General features: G+C 37.1%; 1 protein-coding gene across 3 annotated transcripts in view; it reads right to left on the bottom strand.

Moving 5' to 3' along the window:
• prkcbb (protein kinase C, beta b) overlaps positions 1-22,120 on the bottom strand; it is a 223,475-nt gene that overhangs the window by 137,673 nt on the left and 63,682 nt on the right. For 2 of the 3 annotated variants that reach the window (XM_055152249.1, XM_020919954.2), the window contains exon 4: positions 3,507-3,589. In XM_055152249.1, coding sequence (XP_055008224.1) covers positions 3,507-3,589 — 83 coding nt within the window. Of the gene's footprint in view, positions 1-1,066; positions 1,170-3,506; positions 3,590-22,120 lie in introns of those variants that run through there. The other variant, XM_055152248.1, reaches the window with a different exon arrangement.

Genomic DNA, 22,120 nt, shown 5'->3' with positions numbered 1-22,120 from the left:
ACTAAAATATGGATTTATGATGAGGAGGTTAACAGGATTTATATTTAACTGCAGTACTAAAAGTATTTATTAAAGGTCTTATATTACACTGCTTTCTGGTCCATGTTATAATGTTGTTTCCTCGTCACAAACAGACCTGAAGTTGAACACACAAACCCTGCATATTTAGGCTGAGTTCTCTCAGACAGAAAACACCTTGTGATGTCATGTGGTGATACAGGAAGTTCTCCACTGTGTTGTAAACTCCACACACCTTCACTAAAATCATCTGGATCATTCCAACCCTGAAAATGCCAATCTCTCCTGAACTGACGGTAAAAGGAAGCTGTTAACTTGAAAACTACAGCTTCATGACATCACAAGGTGGAACAGAGCATTTTGAGCTTTGGAGATGTAGACAGACGAATAATAAAAGGATTACTCAAACGTGTGAATGAAACAAAACACAGCTCCAGGTAGGGTTTCTCAAATATGTAAAAAAAAAATCATTAATCACGATTATTTTGGTCAATATTGAAATCAAGATTATTCAAATGATTATTTTTTAATTACCAGATGCTTTTATTCAGCATTTCTCTCTCTAAAAAACACTTTATTATTGATAATTAATGTAAAACTTTCAAATTGAAAATAAATATAGGCTACAAATATGTACCTTAGAGCAGTTTTGTGATGTATAAAACATAAAATGAATAAAATATACTTTGAACATGAAATAAGGCATAGAAAAACATAAATCCCAAATAATATCCAAAATAAACTATATATCCAGCTGTTCTAAAATAAACTTTGTTAAGATTTAAATAGTTTCAACTGGATTATATGAGTTTGGACCCACAAATCAAAATTAATTCATTGCAGCCTCAGCTCCAGGTCTGTTTGTGAGGAGGTAACAACATTATAACTTGTCTTAAAGCTCACAAGAGTCAATTTTGTGTAATATAGAACCTTTAAATATAATGATGGTAACTATGTTTTCGTGAAATACATGACCTTTGACTAAAAACAAGCTCTCTCATTACCTCAAAAAGCCACCTGTACATCCTGTTGTCTTTACACATTTTACCTTACGTTACACCATCGCCCTCTGAACACACAGCCCGTTCGCGCGCTGTCTCGGAGTGTGACGATGTGAGTCCATTATAAGAGGAAGGAGCTATTCGCGGCGCTGTCTGAGAGCTGAGTGTCATACCGGAAGCACAGAGGGACAAACAGCGCCGCGCACTTCCCCTCTCTAAGTGTTCCTCTGTCACACTTCAGGAGGAGGCAAGGACACGTCTGGACCACTTTACACTCCCGCTCCAGACAAGATGGTTCATTTATGATATGAAACAGAATAATTTAGCATAATGAGTGAAAAAACACAAAAGAGATAAAGACACTGAGGATGTAGTGGGGTACATTTTCATAAGAGACAATTAAAACTCACTTAGGGAAGTTGATGTGGATTATTTAAATGGATTATCAATATTTATAAGCAGGGTTGTCAAAAGTATAAAAAAACTGCAAACTGATACTAAAACTAGTATCAAAACTACATACTCTTTTGAGTATTGATACTAAAAAAGTCACATTCACAAGACAGAAATGAAGCTTTCCTGAATAATCTTGAGTTGCATCAGAACAAGTACCGTAATTTCCAGACAATCGAGCGCACCTGAATATAAAGCTACATCAACAAAATTTTAAAACTGTACATATATTGGCTGCACCTGAATATAAGTCACAGATGTCCATGTCTTCAAGAACGTTTTCAAGTTCAGGACGTCTGCTTTTATTGCTTCTAAAAGCTTTTGTCGTCTTTTTGCATTGAGTCAGTTCGTCACGTTGCCGTCGCCAAAATTTCACCATCAATTCATTGATGCCGAGTTCACGTGCAGCAGCTTTGTTTCCTTCTTCCACAGCCACATCAATCGCCTTTATCATAAAAGCTGCATCATGTACATGTCTTTGTGTGTTTTCCATGAGGGGGGTGTGTGTATGAAGCGCAAAATAATGTTAATAAATAATGTTCAAAACACAATCAAACAAGCGTCTTCCTCGGCGCATCACCCCCGTCTCTCCCTACGCTTTACTGCTCATGTCTCCTGCAGAAAGAGTCACTGTCCTGTCTGTATCATGCCAGTGACTTGGAGGATTTCAGCAGATTTCAGACTCTCTCCGGGGCGGGGCTAGTTCTATCAATCAGGTATGAGTGGATGTCCGACTACTGAAATTTGTTCTTGTCATTTACGCATACGGGTAAGACGTATCCCCCTGACTAATATGCAGCCCGTTAATCTTTTTAATCCAGCCCGCCGAACTTGAATAAATTATAATAATAAACCTTGTTAATGTTTTATTTTTCCTGCAATTTCAGCATGTCTAAATAGATGGCGCACTCTAGATACATTGACCTTTGTCTGCCAAATTTTAGAAGTCTTTGTGGCCCACGAGACAAAAAGTTTACCCACCCCTGCCATAGACCGTATATATTAATGGACAATGTGCCAAACAAAGAATCCGTGAGAAAAAAGTAGCAGCTTAAAGTCCGGAAAATATGGTATAAAAGCAGACAGACTAAGTACAGGCACACAGACCACTATGGAAAACTACCTGGACCACTGAAGGATTACACAGATATAAGACCATGTGGTAATATAATAGAAAGTGCTATGATTTAATATTGAAAATCACAAGTGTTAGTTATTAAGTGTAAGTGTAAGTGTTATTATCATTGTGGTATCAGAATTGATATTGTAAAGTATTGAAATCAAGTCTGAAAATTTACTATCATCACAATCTTCTCTTTAGAAATAAAACACAAACTATGTAAATTTTCTTGTGGGATAAATCTTGCAGTTATTCAATTACAGATGTTTTTATTGTACAAAATTAAGGGCTGATCCTCCTTCAGAAAATGTACACAGAGCAGGGATGTAATCAGCTCAAGAAATTCACCTACAGATCGATCTAATTCGACTAAAAAGGGGGCGAGGCAAAAACTCTCAGAACTATTACGTCTTACTCCTCTAAGTATCTGATCTAAACTGGGAGTAACACAAAAACGTCAATTTCTGCAGAAGATTCAATTATGTATCATGTTCCTTCCTTTTTTACATATAAATACCAAAAAATACCAAACCTTCAGCCAACTCACAAACCACCTTCTCCTTTCTGCTTTTGTCCTTTATAATTCTGTATGAACTAAATAAAATAAATGATTAAAGGTGTATAGCCCTAACACAGAGTAACTTTAAATTTCAAACCATTTTATTATTAAAGTTAAATTTTATAGATTTCTGTTTGTAATTGATTAATAATTGTGTTTAGATTCTGCACTTCATCGAGCTTTGACTGAATTGATTGTGGCAAATTCCTGAAATTAAGATGAAACTAAAACAAAAATTCTGCACCTACCAAGTAAATAATTTGTTGTACTGAAATCTTGTTGGCTATTCTGAGTTTATTCAATTTGAAACAAGCTACTTTTTTTGGCAGTGTGGTTTTGAATAACTCTGACTTACATCTGAGGCCGGCCCCTTGTCAGCGCCCGGACAGGAGAAGGTGACGAACTCATGGCAGCGTTTGTGTACCACGAAGCAACACACTGAAAAAAAAAGAGAATAGACAGAAAAAAGTGAGGGTTAGCCAGGGAGATAGGCAGATATGTGAAAAAAAAATCAAACAAACTACTCGTGTTTGGCTGAGAGGGCACCCACAACTTTCAAAAATGTCAGATTTATTGGCGATTTTTACCTATTTTTAGATCATAAACTTTTTCTCAGCTCAAAATCCTTCAGTTGTCTTAAAAAACACTTAAAAACACCTCTCGCTGTGATTGGTCAAAGCGATCATGTGATACACGAGACAACAAAAATTCAAAAACAATAACAAAAACAGAGATAAGTACAGGAACATATTTGGGACCTGGTGCTCAAAAGGAGCAGGATGAAGTTTAAAAAGACACAGAGAGTCCTGCCCCAATTGTTTTACATAATCACGTGACATGGTTCACACTTAAATATAAAGATATATATACATATATACAAAAACATACATACACCGCCATAAGTACCACTAAGGCCAGGACTAAACCAGTACTGAACCAGGACTAAATCAGGACCAATGCAAATCTAAATCAGGTCATAAACTGGCCTAGATGTCAGGACTAAACTACTACTAAAACCCACCATTCACTCATATGTACATGTTCAAATTCATTTTAAAGGTCTTATATTATGTAAAATTGATGTGAACACAGTGGAGCACTTTCTGTGTCACCATATGACATCACAAGGTGGAACAGAGTGAGAAGCACACAGCCTAAATATGCAGGCTTTGTGTGTTAAACATGTGTAAATGAAACAAAACAGCTCCAGGTCTGTTTGTGACGAGGAAACATTGGGTCCGGTCAAGCGGTAACGGAGGGAAACAGGGGCAGATTTTTTACATTCAAATAGCTCTTATTCAGAAACTAGAGGGACTATTGAAATAAGTAAAGTATCAGAATGTAGGAAAGAGTTAACACTCCAACAGGGTTAAGTTAAACCTGTGATATTCTTTCAAGTTGTTGACAAAAAATTTTAAAACTCATGTTTGTAACAGAGGGAATGAAATATGCAGCACTTTTTGGGCAATAAATACAAACAGTGATAACTACCGGTTCTCACTTACATATCCTTAACAAACTGGTTTGAATATTTGCTTCATATAGTTTTCTACCATATGGTACAAGATTAGGTTGAAAAACCTCTTACTTTTTGAGTAATGAGATTTTTTTATTAAGAAAGGTCATGGTAATGGAGGGAAAAGTAACGGAGGGAAAATTGTTCAAGCAAGTAGAAGGTGCATGATTTTGCATAATTTCTCAGCTTTTTTCTTCCGAATACTTTAATATTACTTCAAAATGAAAGGAAACTATTTCTATAAAATATGTCAGTCCTTCCAAGCTAATTTTTATCATTTTAAATACTTTTTTTTTTTTTTAAATCATGTACCTTCATCAACAGTTCAAAGATCGAATAACACAAGATATGATGAAATACATCAATTTATTTACATGATTTGCAGGTTTTTGAAAATTGGGAAATAATTTTTGTTCCATGTTTCATACATGGTCTGTTTAAAACATATGTAACTTTAAAACCAAAAATGGTACAAAAAAAAGGTAAACAGTTTCATAAACTAGAGTACATATGTATCTGTTCAATACATTTTTATATCAGATGCATTAACTTGAATTTTTGGCCTTGCTGTTTACTTCTGCTTGACCGGGCCCCATTATCTGAAAATAGCGTAATATGGGCAATTTAAATAGGCAACGAGGGAGAAGTGTCTTACCCAAGAACATAACAACAATGCACAGTGAAGACGGCAAACGCTCTAACCTCACTTAACGTAAATCTAATTCTGAATGTAGTGACAAATATACATACATTGCGAGCTGGTTACAGAAAGTATTTCTGTGTACAGTACAGAAACATCCCCTAGTTAAACAGCACTGAGGCTTTAGCGGCTAATAGGAGCTAAATGTACAGAGAGATGTGGTGCTTATTTGTCGACGCCCACACACTTGTTGTCCCTGACTCATGGTTGTCTTGTGTCGCTTTAAATGAGAGCTCACCTCGTTTACCCTACAGTAAGCTCCAAAATGACTGGATTAATCACCATTAGCCCAGTTACTATCAACAAATATGAGGCGATACATTCATAGAAATCCTAATAAGTATATTTTTGGGGGACTAAAGCACTTAGGTCTGATTGATAAGTGCTATTTGTTTGACTATTATTATTCTTAAAGGTACATTGTGTATGATTTTCTCCATGGAGATGTTAATGCTTAACCTGGAATGTTTCACAGTATGGTATTAAACCTTTTTATCTCCATGGGGACCAAACCAGATTAAGTTATAGGTCAGATCTGTGAAGAGGCGAACCCGCTCTCAGTCAGTGTGTTGTTTTTCTAGGTATTTTTGAGCTATAAACCCACCTGTAGTTGAATAAATGTAAGGTGCACCTTTGAGGGTCAAAATTTACCATTGGTTTGAACCTATAGGAAACTCTTCATTCACCAGCAATTACATAATAGTACAAAAAATCATCTTAGGAAATGTAAGGATTATCCCATTAACAATATTCAGACAATGTATTGGCAATCGATCAGGGATGTGTCAAAATGTACTTAAAATGTCACAATAAAGGTACAAGTATTAGGTTGCGTTTACACTGAAACAAATCACCGTATCAGAAACGATTTGGATCCAGACATGTTGTTTCTCCCCTATCTACACAGTAACTCGAAACCGCCTGAAATGCTAGTCACATAACTAGGCTGGCGTCGCAACGTTACGGCATCACGTGGGCAGTAAAAAGAAGGAAGTGGAGCACTGTGTCTGAAGTTGCAGCAGCCGATTTTGAGCCGAGGAAGATGGCAAGTGTGAAAACAGTCTTTTCGTGAACTGACGACGAGGTTCAGTTGTTACCGAACGTAACACTGAATTTTAAGACGTTTGTCTACGGTTTGTTTAAACTGTTTTCCGCAATAGAGTCACATGACCGATGTCACGAACCCAACAAATCAGGAAGGTTTAAGTGACAGTGATGTGGTCCAACAAGGACAGCAACTAGAGCTCCTATAACAGCGTATCAACGTTTTCAGGCATCCACACAGTGCCGGATCAAATTCATAATCAGATGAATTCGTGGGAGCTGGCGGCACCAGATCGTTCAGTCTCTGGAGGTGTTTTCCATCGGATTAGTGTGGACGAACACTCGAATGCTTATCTATTGTGGATGGGGCCTTAGTTAAAAAAAAAAAAATGCAGCTCTCAACTATCTCAACTCTTTTTATTATAGACAATATACTATACATTATACTATACTGTATATGTACGGATGGATCCATTTTACAGTTTTACAGTTAATTTTACAGTTAATTAATGTAATAATTGTGCAATTTCTGAACCAAGATACAAAAATTACTATTTCAAATCCCATGGGTATTATTGATGCTTTTTTGCAGCAAAATTGTGTCGGAACCCAAAAAAGATTGAAAAACACTGCTATACCATAATACTATCTATTATACTGTATGTCACCTACCTTTAAAGCTACCATGTGTAATTAGACTGTCCTACCCGTCCCTGTTGTACTCTCACATTTCACCACTAGATGCTGTCTACATTACTGCTGTCTAACAGTGTGAGAGTTTTAGTCTGACAGAAGAAAACCCGAGAGCAGAAGTGAGACTGAACAAAGCCCAGGGGAAGGGAGGTGAGAAGGGGGCTAGACTACAGGTTTTACATCTGACATCTACTTGTAAAAATAAATCATTACAAAAGGTAGCTTTAAAGTGCGTATGACAGATTTTTATGATTCTCTGATTTGGCGGGATTATAACTATTGTAAATATAAATGTTTTACACAAATCAAGAAGCAGTTTGTGATGAAATATTGAAAAATGTACAGGAAGTGAAGGGTTCTAAAACTCTAGGGAGAACTCTATCCAAAAGTTTGACACAATTTACATGCAAGAAACACATTTTTCTGATACTTTAAACAAGCTTTCAACAAAATAAAGATGTTTTCTTGTATTTGCATTCGTCAGATAATCATTTCTGTGTACTTTTAGTATTAGAGGAGTTTGTCTAAGTAAAAGTTACGTGATGTCAAGATTTCCAACCAAGAAGTTAAATTTGAAACCTAAAAAACTGCCAAATTGGGAAAACGTGTGTGAGTGTTTGTGCAAAAATCTTAAATATAACAATCTTAACCTGTCATAGCCACTTTAACTGAGCGCCAAACCCTTTCAGGAATTAGCATATTTCTAATTAATTCTAACTTCATGCTCTAAAACTGTGGTAATGTGCGCTTCGTTCTTTTGAAGTTTATCTGATCTGCTCTTTAATTTAGAAAAAAGGCATCTAAAAAAAGGGCATTTACCATCATATTTTTTGAATGCAACACCTCAACATAGCATTTTATCATGCTTATTTTTCACGACAGGCTGAGAATTATGAAAGAAAAGGAACATCTGTGTGTTATTTTGCAGGCTGGTGGTAAAAGCCTCATATCTGAACCAACATCAATGTCTGCCGCACTGACAGGCAAGACAAACCCAGCAGAGGCTAAAAATACCCACCCAACCACAACACAAGTGAACGCACCGCTTAAGACTAGCACAGCGTTTACATATGAGCATATATGTGTAGTGTATAAGGGATCACATAAAGATAACCGCTGAAACTAAACCAGAAAGCGTTTGAGAGCTCGTATTACGTTACTTTCTGATTGCTGTTATGTTGTTTCCTCATCGCAAATATATCTCTAATCGTGTTTTGTTTCATTCACACATTTAACACATAGAAGTTCTTCTCTCAAACGGAAAGTAAGTGGTAACACAGGAAGCGCCGTTAACTTGAAAACCATCTTGACATCACAAAGTTGAATAGAGCATTTTGAGCTTTGAAGACAGATTCATAAGCCATGGTTATGCAAACATGTGTGAATGAAACTCCACGTTTGTTTTTGATGAGGTAACAACAGTCTAACACTTTTTGTAAAATGAAAATGCCAGAAAGCTTCTAATTTTAGTGGTCGTCAAAAATTTGGTAAAAATAAGAGCCAGAGGTGGGTCAGACTTGAGTCACTATTTTTAGGACTTGAGACTTGACTTGATAAAATGGACTTGACTTGGGACTTGACTTGGATTTGAAGATCAGTGATTTGGAACTTGACTCGGACTTGAGGCCTGTGGCTTGAGAAGCACTTTTAAATCTGAATTTGTTCTGTATTCTGACGGTAATGATTCACTTTAAGATATTGTCAAGACATTTAAAAAGGAAAAAATTGCATTTCCACAACTCTTATACTCTATAAATACTCATATATAAATATACTATGACTTTATAAGTGCAATTTATCTAAAAAGTCACATAAATTGCAAAAATCTAAGCATATTTGGTACTTTAGACTCTGGACTGGAAATGACTTGAAGCTCAAAGCAGACGACTTGGACTTGACTTGGACTTAGGGGCTAGTGACTTGAGATTTGACTTGGCCTTGCCTGTATTTGACTTGGGACTCGACTTGGACTTGCCTGTATTTGACTTGGGACTCGACTCGGACTTGAGATCAAAGACTTGAGACTTGCAAAACGATGACTTGGTCCCACCTCTGATAAGAGCCATAGTAAGCCGAAGATGAGGTACAGTTTGATATCCATAAAACATAATCCATTACTCAGTTATTAGTGCACAAATTTTAGGCATAAAAATTATACATTTACAAAGGAAATAGACATTTAATCAATCAAATTTGAGTAATTCAGGACAATACATATAATTCAAAAATATCTGGGCGAGCTACTTGTAAGGGGGTGGAGAGCTACAGGAGTTCCCGAGCTACAGGTTGGAGACCCCTGTTCTAATATGGCTAAAAAGCTCACAAGAGTCAGTTTTATGTCATATGAGATGGGTTTCCTGTTTACAAACATTCGGAGATGCGCACGCAGCCGGGGAGCAAGAGATGCTAAGCGGCTAAGTGGTTAGCATTACAGGTCCTATTAGAACATGATTAAAACCAGTTTCTAGTCGGCTGGCTGTTGTAGACTTTTGTGTGGTTTGTGTACTCTTGCTGACACCCTTTAGAATAACATATCATGTCATGTTTAGATCTTAATTGTTTAATTTGTAGCCGCATGTGGGCTAGAGCCAGTTATGTCTCAGGTCGCACCAGCACCTTGTTTTACCGTCACTGTTGTTTATTCACCCAGAATACTTTGTCATGTCTGAATGTTATGATGTCCAAATTATCCACTCACATTAAAGTTTAATAAAATTACGCCTCTGAGCTTATTTGTCTGCTTTTCATTTGCATCATTATAGCGGTTTGATCTAATGAGCCTATATTAGCCAGCGGTCAGTCAGTTCATCAACAGAATTATCAAACATGTACAGAAAAGTTTAAAAAGAATGAGCGATCTGAATGGTTAACGCTTTTTAGGAAGCTGACATCATGTCCAACAAATTGGTGAAAATTGCAATGCAGTAGTATGTTTTTATTGAGCTTCTTTGTCATTTTATTAAAATTAAAATGAACTTAAAGTGAAGAACTTAATGGTGTTGAACATCCGCCAACCATTCTCACTTTTGTTTGTGCGATTAACAACACAACAACTTCTCATTGTAACGTGGGGAATGCTGCTGTTTGTGTATCTTTTGCTCCGCGGCTAGTCTGTGACGTCGCCCAGAACTCCATCTACAAGACCTTTAAGGTAAGTCTAAAAATAGGTATGCACAGCTATAAACTGACTCAAATATTACAGTCTTAAAAATAAAATGTCATTGGCTGCTACTTATTTGTCATGGTGTACGCAATATAAAACATAAAGAGATCAAACAATCAATATCACTTTATGTGTCTCTGAGGGTCAGTTTAAGCACACTGAGCAGTAAAATGCAATAAGAATAGACGTGAGTTTGACGTGAGTAATAGCCCTCAGGATTAAAGTGTTGCTCTTCTCTGTCCTGAAGCCGGGAATCACAGCAGCGTCCACGGGGAGCCAAGTGAACGCGAGATACACCACAGGAAAGCCTCTTATAAGCCTCACTTTCTCTCCATCTGTATCAAATATGGCAGAGGATGTTCCAGAGCGGTTTGCTGCATTGTTGGAAAAAGTCTGCAGAATTTCAGAGTTAGCTGCTTAGTATAGCTCCATGCAGGGTCGCCATGGTTACAGGAAAAACAAATTGCTCAAACCACACAATAGGCTCTATTCACGGCATGGATCTATAATAAAAATTGGATACAGCACTCCCCCTCTGTCCCAGCTCGAGACAGACTAGTGGCCGCTCCAGGTACTGCAGATTCCAGGAGCTTGGGCCTAGAAAGAATTCTCCCATAGAAGCACAAGGGATTTTTTGGGGAATTCAAACTACCCGTGTTCGACCGACAGGGCATCAACAATTTTCCACAAAGGTCGGATTTTGTAGGAATTCTTTTCTAATTTCACCACATAAACTTTTAAATTTTTTAAAATCCTCAAAGCTTCTGCCTCGCTCTGAGCTCGTTCTAGCTCCGCTCTAGCAGCTCTCGTTCTGATTGGTCCAAACGCAGCACCCCATGCACATTGTAGACGTCATAAGGGTGGGAAGAGTTTGCCCGTATTGAGGAAGTAAAAGCAGAAAGGAAAATTATTTTGAAGCCATTGAGCCCAGGCCACTGAAAACAATACAGTGCCATCTTGAATTCATCTTCCAGATTTTATTATAGTTCTATGAATCACGCTTACGTCACAAACCAGGAACACATTTGGAAACATGTGATGACAACTTCTGGTGGGCTCTGTTCTAGGAAAAATGGGAAAATGACCCAGTTTTCTTCATCTACATGTCATTGTAGTGGTCCATTATGTTCGGCAAATCAACAATTACAAACATACCTCAGTTTTTATCATTTCCCCACTGACACAAAACTCCGAACGCACTGGGTACATTCGATTAGAAGAGACGAGGCGCCAAATTCAAGATGATTCCAAACAGCACATACATATGCGGTCTTTACTAGTGAGTTTTATCATAGTCAGTTGGCGGGCCCAGTGTCGAGAACTACACCAGGAGTTGTCATGGCATGTTTCCAAACGTCTTCCTGGTTTGCGACACAACGTGAATAGAGCATATTGCTGAGTTTCAGAAGGGATCCATTCTCTACACCTATAATATTTAATACAGATGAGGGGACAGGTAAGCAGATTTTCATTGTTATACATAGTGTTCTTCTTTGTGCATTTACCTTTTGGATATTTCTTATGATAGTACAATGTATTCAATAGGGAAAACTTCCTCTTTACCCCATCTGAGAGAATAACATCATCACATTCTATAATCTGAAAACCACCAATCCAATAGTCCTTCATCTTCTTCGCTGGTCAAAATCCCAAAATATTTACACAATATTAAGTTTAAAAACTGCTCAGCGTGTCATCCATACATCCACAAGCCAACCACGACCACGACATTGATTGTATCTGTATCTGTTAGGCTGAAGTAGGGCGTAGCAAATTGTTTTTTAATCAAATTGTGATTAACGTAAAAGCACTTCAGATTATAGACGGGTGATATATTTGTGTTAATACCTGTATTGGTGAGGTCAAAGATAGGCTCATATATTGTTGACGGTAGAATATTTTGAAGCTGGAGAGATGTCCATATCAATCATCATCATAAAAAGTACAATAAGAAAAAATCCATATGGGTTCAGGTTTTCTAGGAATAATTTGATTTTGTTGTGTCACTGGCATTGACAAAAAGGTTATACTGTCTATGTTCATTAACCTTTAAGTTGAACCCATAGTCGACAGAAATTGAATACTGATTTGTGGCCAATTTGTTTTCCAATATAGATCATGCTATTGTGGTCTCTTTAATTCCCTCATCGCACACCTATTATTTTGAGATTCTGCTGTCACTTAAAATGAGAAAAACAAGACTAATTAATTAAGCGGGGAAAAAAAAACAATTACATTTTGAGTGACTTTCAAAATAATCCAAAATGATTCCACTCATACATTAAGCATTTTGAACATCCTACTTATTCATCACAAAGATTTGATAAATGCTTTTCACAGCTCTAAGACAGTGTGAGGTTTTGCCATGACAGTAATGATAACAACAACTAGCCTGCTAACACGTACTTCCTGATTATCAGATAAAAAAATATGTTATGTTTTATTTTGATTTTGAGCACGATATATGTGTTTATACAATATATCTGAACTGGGGCAAGACAAGGTTTGCTCAAATACATGGGAAAAAAACTGGGTACACCTTTTCTAGTGGAGGGTCCGCCGCCTGCTTGTCGCCATGGAGATATTACTGTTTTGCCTTGATTATTCCACAGTATAGAAACTTGGTAATCAATATGGAAACACTTTAAAGGGACAGTCCAGAATTTTGGACACAGGGCCCCATTTCCTAGTTTAGCCAGAGTGTTGGAGACGTGTGGAGACACTTTTTTAAATATTCCGTCCAGTCCTTGTACTTGCAGAGGTCGCTGGTGCTAGGCTAGTGCATGTCAATGGCCATAGTTATCCTGCCACTAAAAACAGTCTTACCCACTCCACAAAACACCTGAAGCAAAACTATTATTACACCAGACTGTCGATGTACATGTCTGTGTTGATAGAATAATTTTCTAAATAAAACTAACCTTGCATCGCATGAATCAGTGCATGTTGAGGAACTATTTTCTCAGCAGCAGCAGCAGCAGCAGAATTTTACATTGTTGGTAAGATAGGTACTAGATGATATCAAGCCGTTGCAGCCAAGTTTTCTCGCTTCTGCTGTTAAGTAGTCAGGCTGGCACCACCTAGTGCCTCCACTCAATTTCATTTCTCTCCAGCGACCAGGTCAGGAATCGGAATACACTAGATGGTTTGCAAAAACCCCAGGTGCGAGTGTGAGTCCAGGCACCAGCCAATCAGTGAAGAGCCATACATTATGTGTTGGCAACAATTCCCAAGATCGAGGATTTAAAGCCGGAACAAAGAGAATGTTTGGTGAATTTCATCAAGGGGAAAGACGTTATTGTCCTTCTTCCTATGGGATTTTGGGAAAAGCTTAATATACCAGTTGGCCCACTAGCGGCACATTACATATGTTATGACAGCGACTGGTTAAATGCAAAAAAGTACCCGCCTACTGTCGAGCCAATTAATTAGAATCAGGCTAGCTGCTCAGACATAAATCCTTCAAATGCAAGGTTGGTTTAACTTCTAAAATTATTCTATCAACACAGACATTCACATGGACAGTCTGGTGTAATAGATTTGCTTCGGGTGTTTTGTGGAGTGGGTAAGACTGTTTTAGTGGCAGGATAACTATGGCCATTGACATGCACTAGTCTAGCACCAGGGACCTCTGCAAATACAAGGACTGGACGGAATATTTAAAAAAGTGTCTCCACACGTCTCCAACACTCTGGCTAAACTAGGAAATGAGGTCCTATGTCCAAAATTCTGGACTGTCCCTTTAATAGAGAAGTAAGTGTCTCCAAAAATCATGTTTTTTTAAGATATTTTGAAATATAAAACGCCTGTAAGTGAACAAATGCAAGGAAGAGATGTTTAATGCTTTACTGTGGAACATTCCAGGCAATGAAATAACATCTCTACACACGGACTCTTCACAGACTCAACATAGTGCACCTTTAAACATTGAATGAAATCTAGTGTAAAAAAGTTGTGTTTACATTTTTATCAACCTGTACTGCAAAGTACTTCTATACTTATACTATTATCATTTTATTTATCATGTACAGTGAAACCTGAGTAAACCTACTTATATCTAGTAAACCGCATACACCCAGCCTATGCATCTTCCACTGTACAGCGTGTCCACAATTACTCACACAAACACAGGCACATAAATGAGCGATATGCACCTCAATGGTACTCCACACCCACGCCATATCCTCTCTTTGGTCACACCGCCCCCTCACCGCCATGATCCACGCATCCAGCCCACAGCCCACTCCAAACCAGTCACATCTCAAAATGAACGCTACCAGGAAAATATCGGAAAACCAAGAAATGTGTGTTTGTGTTCGCGCATATGGCTCAAAGGCAAAACTGCGCTTTTACAGATACTGCGGTTGCCAGATACAAAATCAAAACAGAAATAGAGCGATAGGTGCGACAAGAAAAGGGCCCAAAACAAAGCAAAAAGCGGTACCTGTAGTGTAATGATGTGTGACCCCAATTTTCTACTCGTTTAGTTGGGTAATTATCTTGATTTACACATCTTCAAAAACAGTGATTTGTTGCGCTGGGGAATAGAAATACCTGACAATTATCATATTCAAAGTGAGGAGGATGAGAAACAAGATAACCTTAGAAAGCTTCAAAACACTGTCAAAAGAACAAGGAATATTAAACATCAGTCACTGTCTTAGAGATATTGCCTGGAATGTTCCACAGTATTGCATTTAAGCTTTTTTTTTTTTTTTCCAATGGAGACAAGCAGGTGGTGCAGTCAGGCCAAGTCACAAGCCAGAACTGTGGAGAGGAAAGCCTGCTTAAAGTAATGATGCTTGTTTTGTAGGATTTTGACACCTATAATTGAAAAAAAATGCCATGAAGTTAAATGCCATACTGTGGAACATTCCAGACAAAACGAGTGGGCACTAGACTGGCTAATTAGGATTGACAAAATATTTATTAAAACTACACATTACTTTTAGGGGTGTGCAAAAATATCAAAATATTGATATATCTTATCGTTTAATGTGATTATACAGTATCGATATATTGCCAAGAGTATTTTTTGGTATATTTTACAAAATTATTTTGTTACAGCGCTACAGTTTTGTTGCCTTTTTAACTCGTTTACGCAACACATTTATATATTTTCACTGTTTTTATGATTAAAATGTGTGTGTTTCATATTAACTTTGCACATCAAGTGGTTTAACAAAGACTAAGTATCAGCGTGATCATTTAGCGATTATTTTTAGTGAACTGTACCGAATCGATTTGAAATAAATCATACTGAATCAAAAGTGCACTGTATCGAGGTATGTATCATATCGGCGACTTCTTACTGATACCCAGCCCTAATTATTTTAGACAATTTTTAACCATAGTTTGCATTGGACCTTAAAGTGCACAGGTTGGACTAATCATTTTACTAAAACAAAGTTATTATTTTCTAAGGTTTTTTCCAGACTGGCAATTTTTTAGCTTTCAAATTTTACTTCCTAGTTGGAAATCATGGCATCACACGAGGGAATTTCATAACTAACAACGATGTCAGACGCTCGGCCAAAACTCCTTTACTGTACATAGAAATTAGGAAAACACCTTTATTTTGTTGAAATCGTGTTTAAAAGTATCAGAAAAATGTGATTCATGGGTGCAACTTGTACCAAACTTTTGAACAGAATTCTCCCTCGCGTGATCAATCAATATATTTACAACTCTCAACTTACCATGTTCAATATACTTTTCAACTTTTCTTGGCAAACTGTTTCTTTATCATTGTAAAACTATATCTACAACGGGTATTTTTCGACAATATTAAGTAAAAATTTGATCATAATCACTATAATAACTAATATAATTACATAATATAAAATAAATAATAGGTTTTACACTATACTTGTTTGTCTTAATTACATTTTATGGTTGTTTATGCAACAATTTATGTAACATGCCTGATTAAATACAGACAGCAATTTCATCATAAATCTTATCTCTTGAACAGTCACAACTCACTTCCACACTGAAAAAAAAAGGTTGCTGGATTTGCGTAAAAAAGTTATGGAAAGCGATTGCATGCAATAAAATTATGTTTAGCTCTCACAGCCCAAATCAAGTAAATATGTTCAACAAAAGTATTACAAATTATCATGTATTTTATGTGTAATGCTGTAGAAAAAAAGATAATTTAACATTTAACAGTATGAAGGCCAGTCCCACTCCGCTCTGGCCTCCTGGTGCCCTCTCACCAGGTGCTGATCCACTGACGGTCTCTGTTCTGGCACCCAGCCTCCACTGCTCCATTATTTATCACATACATTAAATATCCATGCAATGCACACACACAACGCATATCTTACACGTCATATTCCAGACTTCTACCTTAATATCAACTTTATTTTATTTCATTTTTTCAAACCATAATGTGCTGCTTTCTTTATGTTTGGCTGTATGTTACCTCAGAGGAATTATAAGGCCTATAAAGTTACACGGCTCTAAATACTGCAGGCAGGAGCTGTGGGGTGTCCCTGGATTACCCGTTACACGTGTTGAGCATAAAATTACACAAAAGGCAGCAACTGAGAATCCGACTGCAACTGAGAAAAGGCCAACTATTATTAAACAGTAGAATCTGTGTATCATTCGTTCATTCATTTTTCAAAATAAAACCAAAAATAAGAAAATGGAAAAATAACTGTTTTCTTCATTATTTATCTCCAAAACCAAAATGAAAAATTGGATAATGATTTGTTTTTTCAGTTTTCAATTTTGTGTTTTAATGAATAATGGGGAAAAAAAGGATAATGGCTGTTAACTGTTTCCGAAACTTAAACTGCGATGCCGGACTTTTACACCACATACGGACCGAACCAGGACTGAACCAGGACTGAACCAGGACTGAACAAAGACTAAATTATGATTAAAACAGGTCTGGGACCAGACCGGAACCAGATTGAGACAGACCAGGATTGAAACCCTGAACAAGACCAAGCCTGAGACAGGACCAGACGCAGGACTGAGACTGGGACCAGACTGGGACTGAGACCAGGATTGAGACCGGTAACAGGACCAGGACTGAGACCAGGACTGAGACCAGGACTGAGACCAGGACTGAGACCAGGACTGAGACCGGGACTGAGACCCGGACTGAGATCGAGACCAGACCAGAACTGAGACCAGGATTGAGACTGGGACCAGACGAGGACTGAGACCAGGACTGAGACCGGGACCAGACTGGGACTGAGACCAGGATTGAGACCGGTAACAGGACCTATACTAGGACCAGGACTGAGACCAGGACTGAGACCAGGACTGAGGCCGAGACCAGACTGGGACCAGAAAGGGACCAGACCGTGATTGAAACCAGGACTGAGACTGGGACTGAGACCGGGATCAGACCAGGACTGAAAACGATTTAGTTCTGGTTAAGTCCTGGTTAAGTCCTGGTTAAGTCCTGGTTCAGTCCTGGTTCAGTCCTGGTTCAGTCCTGGTTCAGTCCTGGTTCAGTCCGGCATCACAGTTTAAGTCACAGAAATGGGAAACGGCTGTTATCCATGTTTTCCATTATTCATTTAAACACAAAGTCAAAAACTGAAAAAACTAATCATTATCCGTTTTTTCATTTTGGTTTTTGCAACAAATAATGAAGAAAATTGTTGTTTTTCATTTTCTTATTTTTGGTTTTATTTTGAGAACCCAATGAACGAATGATACACGGATTCAGTAGGCTTGTGTTCCTTCCGTTGTTTAATCCACTGACCGTCGCTGAGTCCTAGTTGGCGAATTCTTTTGACTGAGAATGAGAATATACTGGGCATTGCTGGAATTTTTACATGACAACGTTGTTTACTGACTGATCTATGTGACTGATTATGGAGCAGAGTTGTTATTGCATGAATTGTCTTGAGCCTGTGGTGAGTGCAGTTTGGGTCAGACACTGGTTTGATCATAAAAATAATAAAAAATAATAATAGTAAGTAAAATATAATAATAAGAGCTTTAGTTGTCACCACGCCCCTTTTTAGTCAACTCATCAATGTACAAGAACCAGTAAATGTATTTTGTCGACTACATACCCCAACATAAGACATTTTTAATAACTTTAAAGAGTGTCAATTCTCCTGGGACATTTGAGATTTTTTTTTAGATTAGATTTGTTTATTTGTTACATAAAACAAAACTCACAGCCACCACAGCTCAGTGCAACAGTGGATGCAATAAAAATAATACAAAGTCCAATCAGAGTCTTTGATTTAACAGCCTAAGTGCTGTTGGCATGAAGCTGTTAAGAATTAGCAGCAGTAATTCTGTAGGCCAAATCTGCCCCAGGACATGGCAAAGAATCAAAGCGTTGCACTAATAACACGGTGTCTTTTGAGGTCGCCATGTTCATCTCTTTGTTGTTTCCGTTGGTGATGAGACGGGCTATTTTCTCTGTGTATTTCCTCTGGAAGGTCATTCAAATTGTAATATAGGGTTTGCTCAATTATGGAAAAAGAAAAAATATGATTATTTTGGTCGCTATTGAAATCACGATTATTTTTTAGTTACATGATGCATTTATTCAGCATTGCTCTCAAAAAACAAACAAACATAAGAACAGGATATAGTGAGGATGTGGTATAACAGCATGTTCCAACCACTGGTTTAATCATATAAACTCACTTTTTCAGATGCAAACAGAGCTTTAAGGTTCTGTATTAAACAAAATTGATTCTTGTGAGCTTTAAGTCATGTTACAATGTTGTTACCTCCTCAAAAAACAAACCTGGAGTTGTGTTTTGTTTCATTCACACATGTTTGAGCAATCCTGCATTGTTAGTTTGTCTACATCAAAAAAGTTTAACATGCTCTGTTCCACCTTGTGATGCCATGAAGCTCTAGTTTACAAGTTAACAGCTTTACCTTTTATGTTTAGTTCAGTAGAGATTGGCAATTTCAGGACTGAAATTATCAAACTGATTCTAGTGAAGGTGTATGGAGTTTAAAAACAGATTAGAGCTGCTGGATTATAGAAAAAAAAATAATTATCACGATTATTTTGGACAATACTGAAACGATTATTCAAAAGTTTATTTTTTAGTTACATGATGCATTTATTCAGCATTTCTCTCTCAAAAAAGAAATCACTTTATTGATTTTTAATGCAAAACTTTCAAATTGAAAATAAATATAGGCTGCAAGTATGTACCTTAAAGCAGTTTTGTGATGTATAAAACATAATTTTAATAAAATATACTTGAACATAAAATAAGTATATACACACATATATATACATATATACACATATATACATATATACACACACATATATATATATATACATATACACATACACACACATATATATAATATACATATACACACACACACACATATATATATATACATATACACACACACACATATATATATATATATAATATATATACATATATATATACATACACACACACATATATATATATACATACATATATATATATACACACACACATATATATATATATATATATACACACACACATATATATATATATACATATATACACACACATATATATATATACATACACACACATATATATATATACATATATATATATATATATATATATATATATAATCACGATATGCATCTCAAGGTATGATATTTATTACGATATTTTGGAGAGGCTGATATAATTGTAAATTGGATGCTTTTTTGTTTTTAAAATACCCTGACAAGATTTTGGTGTGAATTATTACTGTTCAAATAAAAAACATGCCTCTTCATGTTGTTTGCACTGAAATGATCATGGGAGATGTAGTTTTCGATGTTTATAAACTGTTGCTACTGTTTAAGCAAAGGACATTGTGACTCGATGTATTATGACAGCCCGCGATATTATTGTGAGACTTCTGCCGATACGATATCATGGTATTTTTGTTATTGTTACATCCCTAATAAAAAATATCTAAAATAAACTTTATTGTTTCAACTCAATTATATTAGTTTGGAGATCGTCTGACACACAAATTGAAATCGTGATCAAAATTCAATTAATTGCACAGCCTTATTGTAAAACTGTAAGGATCAAACCATAAGGAGCTACAATTTTCCAAGCTGCTTACACCAAGAGTCTGAGGAGAGTGAGACAACCTCAGCAAATAACTTGAACCTGCTCAGGTGAAAGACATGACATACATTTTTATCGACGTACAGTTATGCAAATTCAACACGGCGACAATCATCCTTGGTAAGAGTTATGCACTTCACACTTATGTAACCATTCCTGCCGAGCCCTGGTCTACTGAACCAGCCAGACCGAAAAGAGGTTGCATGTCAGATCCATCATAGGTCTGTACATGTAGGGCGGCACATCTCTGCACGTTTTAACTTGTATCCCCCAAAGCAAAACATTTCACACAATCTTTTCCCAAACAAAGGCAAGACCAAACATGCCAGAGAATTTACACACCGGGTTATGAGGCCAAGGGAGAACGTATACTTCCTTCGTTCGTTCACCTGTCACTGGTCGCTGTCAGCCAATGAATGCACTCTCTCCATCTCCTCCTCTTAACCAAAACCTTAATATAAGAAGATATCACCCATGAAAAACCCAGAATTATTTTGTGCCTATGGTAAGCAATTTAACTAAAGTGGTTATACCCGATTTTTGTTCTGGTAGTTGAGCAATTTTTTCTTGCCCCAGTACAGACATATTTTAACAGCTGCTCCTAGTCTAGAAATATGACCTCTGTGTACTGTCTGCGTCTAATTATAAAGCCTTATTATCCACAGAAAACCAGGAGGTAGGCATTACCATGACTAAACAGAACACAAAACAGAAAATTGTGAAAACTCAGTGAATAAATGGGATGCAAGGAATAACTTAAAGATTCTATATTAAACAAAAATGACTCTTTAAGATTTAAGCCATGTTATAATGTTGTTACCTGACCAAAAACATACCTGGAGTTGTGTTTTGTTTCATTCACACATGTTTAAGTGACACTGAATTATCTGAACTACATCTCCAAAGCTCAAAATGGTCTGTTCCACCTTGTGATGTCATGAAGTAGTAGTTTAAGTCAACAGATACCTTTTACCTTAAATTCAGTAGAGATGGGCAATTCCAGGTCTGAAATTATCAAAATGATTTTAGAGAAGGTGCATGGAGTTTAAAAACACAGTAGACCGCACAGTGTTTTCTGTCTCAGAGAAGAACCAAAGTTTTTTCTCTGGGGGCCACATTTTCGCTCCTGACTGTGATGAGGGGCCGGGGTCAGGTAGCCTTATTCACCATCTGGTTTCACTTCGTAGAAACCGTCTGACCTCGCAGCATTAGAATTTGTTCGCTCGACGGTAGGCGGGTACTTTTTTATTTAACCAATCTGCTATTTGGTCGTGACGTATGTAATGCACCGCTAACAGGGTTAACTGGTATATTAAGCTTTTTCCAAATCCAATAACGTCTTTCCCCTTGATAAAATTCATCAAACATTGTCTTTGTCCCAGCTATAAATCTCGAGCTCGGGAATCGTTGCCAACACAGAATGTATGGTTCTTCGCTGATTGGCTGGTGCCTGAACTCGCACTTCTGTTGTTCTTGTAAACCGTCCGGTGTATTCCGATTCCTGACCTAGTCACTGAAATGAAATTGAGCAGAGGCACTAGGTGGCACCAGCCTGGCTAGGGGTCGGGTCAGCTGGATAACAGAATTGAATGACCCTGACAATGCAGATTATATTCTTTGAAAACCTCCACACTTTCTTTACATATCAGACAATCTGCACAGTCCTTACACTGAACAAAAATATAATCGGTCATCCACTGTTCTTTGAAAACTCTGCACTCTCTGTCAACTTTTCGTACTTTCACACAAGCCATTTTGCTGTTCT

Source organism: Boleophthalmus pectinirostris, unplaced genomic scaffold (assembly GCF_026225935.1).
Source record: "Boleophthalmus pectinirostris isolate CB_2022bp ecotype Guang Dong unplaced genomic scaffold, ASM2622593v1 HiC_scaffold_17, whole genome shotgun sequence".
In the NCBI taxonomy this organism is placed as follows: Eukaryota; Metazoa; Chordata; class Actinopteri; order Gobiiformes; family Gobiidae; genus Boleophthalmus; species Boleophthalmus pectinirostris.
This window is presented reverse-complemented; position numbering and strand designations above follow the sequence as displayed.